The sequence below is a fragment of the Lactuca sativa genome, chromosome 6, assembly GCF_002870075.4.
Source record: "Lactuca sativa cultivar Salinas chromosome 6, Lsat_Salinas_v11, whole genome shotgun sequence".
In the NCBI taxonomy this organism is placed as follows: domain Eukaryota; kingdom Viridiplantae; phylum Streptophyta; class Magnoliopsida; order Asterales; family Asteraceae; genus Lactuca; species Lactuca sativa.
Genome location: NC_056628.2, coordinates 55,459,115 through 55,461,497, shown reverse-complemented (window position 1 = coordinate 55,461,497; position 2,383 = coordinate 55,459,115). Strand labels below are relative to the sequence as shown.

Genomic DNA, 2,383 nt, shown 5'->3' with positions numbered 1-2,383 from the left:
TGATCAAAATACAAATTTCAAAATTCCCCACAATCAAACAAATACGATATTTAATCCCTCAAATACATACATAGCTCAATAAATACAAAAAAGTCATATGAATAAACCGATAACAATATATGTGAAACAAAAGGACATGTATGAAAAAATGTTTAAAAATCATATACAGCATTCAATCAATTAACTAAAGAAGTTAAAGTTGGTACTACGTTGACTGCTCGGCATGATTTCCTGATCTGGCCTTGTTTCCCGGTAAGAACTTGGGTGGCACCAAGCTTAATCATGGCCTGACCGAACCGGGCGTTGAAATCGGAGGAACGCGCAATGGCTGCAACTGTGGACTTGCTGAGGCGGTCTGATGCCAAATCTTGATCAAATTGAAGAACTCCTCTACCCATAATAATTTGACTGTAGAAAGATTTGTCCACAACTGCAGAGCTAAAAGGGTTTTGATCCAAGTTGGCAGTGGGATCCGCTGTCGTGTTCTGAGGGCATTTACTCTTCAACGATGATAACAGCGATAAATCCATGGTTGGGTCTGGTTTCCCAGTGTTCTTGTAATTGTAAAGACGGTCTTTAAACAATGAACAATGAGCGATTCCGATAGTGTGACCACCTGTACATTACACACGTTAAGCAAATTTTTGATGCTTAATATTGATAAGAAGTTGGTGAATTAATTACCAAGGAGATAGATCATGTCGGTGGCTGTGAATCCCTTGAGAGCAAATGCTCGAATGGCACTTGACACCGATGAAGTAGGAGGTGGGAGGGTTAAAGTATTTTGTGCAAGAGACACAAGTCCGTCCCTTCTTCCTGTTTGGACACTGTATCTAGCTCCACCGCTCTGCATTTACATTATCTTAAGGTTATTATACGGAGTAAGAATTACATGAAATCCCATGCATTTAATATTGATGAATGGAAAAAAGTTATGGTTTCTTACGAAGGAGACGACATCTCTTGTAGCCATAACAATTATATCTGCACAAGAAACCACTCCTGGGCATACATTCTCGACTGCGGTTTTAGCAGCATCAATGACGTCATAGCCTCTAACGCTTAAATTTGGGGGTGCGGTTTTCTCAGAGTTGGGTCCGTCTAGTAGGATGGACGCATCGCAACCCTTTTGTTTCATGAAAAGTTAGAAAGATTCATGAAAAGTTAGAATGATTAGGGTTTTTTGAAACATAAAACATAACCATGCAAAAACTGTTCTTCAAGAAACTAGGCGCTGCATGCATTGTAAAATCCAAATTTTTTAGAACAGAAGCTATTTTAAAACCAATAGAAAAACCAGCAAGCATCTGGGAACAGAATACCAAAGGAAGCAATAATCGAAGAACAATACGTATGATGCCTGATACTGACAGTGATATAATCAAGAGGGACAAGCAGCTCAAAAACACTACCAATAGATAGACTTGGAAGTCTTTAAGAATGTACAAGTCAATTATGATAAGAAACTTACATTGACAAAGCAATCATGGAACTGCATGCGAATAAGAGCTGGGGCAATTTTTCTGTTTGTTAGGAACTTGGAGTAGACTGTTCTTCTTACGATATCTTCAACATCTGAAGCTCGACATTTGCCATTGTAGAACCCATACTGGAGCCCACCATAGCCGAGAGTACCATAGCAGTGCCCAGCGAGGTTGAAGAAGATGACCCAAACTGCTAATGCGACTATTGTAGAGTCTGTCCTCAACATTTTCCTATGCAATAAGTTCTTAAATGAATTGAGGGTGAAAAACAAGAAATGGTTCTTGGGTACTTATAAGGACGAGAAAGTAACATTAGTGCTTCAATGGTCTTCACGACTTTCGTCTTGTACATTGAGCAGGAGAGACGTGTCGGGCATCATTGTTTGAGACTAAATTTTCTTTTCTTTATTCAAAGTTCAGTGGAGAAATATTATAAGAAGGAATTTATTAAATTCAATCATGATTGTAGTTTATAATTATTAGATAGCCGTGGGTGTCCTTTTTCTTTTCTATTTGGTACAACATAGACTTGCCCTTGTCAACCAATTCATGGTGTGAGTTGACATTTAAATTAAGTAACAATAAGATTTGATTATTTATTAGATATATAATTAAGTGTTAAAACAAAAACAAAAATAGCTATCTACAAAATGTAATAAAATCCTTTAAATTTTGCAAATTTTTAGTGGGCATACACTTTACCCAAACATTGATTATTTATGGGTCAGAGCCCTAAACTTTTATCGTTTTTTACAATTTGGTTTTTATGAGGTAACAAGGTTCTAAACAATGTTTAATAATTATTTGTCACGAAGTTTGTTTGTATTCATTTATATAAAGCCTTAAACTTTGGTTTATGTTTGTTTCTTTAAGTTCATGTATTATATATGTTCGGTTAT

At 36.5% G+C, this 2,383-nt stretch overlaps 1 protein-coding gene across 1 annotated transcript; it reads right to left on the bottom strand.

Annotated features, from left to right (window-relative positions):
* Positions 1-1,735, bottom strand: LOC111905466 (peroxidase 60). The gene is made up of 4 exons (XM_023901154.3): positions 1,472-1,735; positions 947-1,126; positions 685-847; positions 1-616 (listed from the first exon to the last, which is right to left on the bottom strand). Exons 1-4 carry the CDS (start codon positions 1,709-1,711, stop codon positions 177-179), a joined length of 1,023 nt encoding a protein of 340 aa, XP_023756922.2. The 5' UTR covers positions 1,712-1,735; the 3' UTR covers positions 1-176.
* Positions 1,736-2,383: the final 648 nt, after the last annotated feature.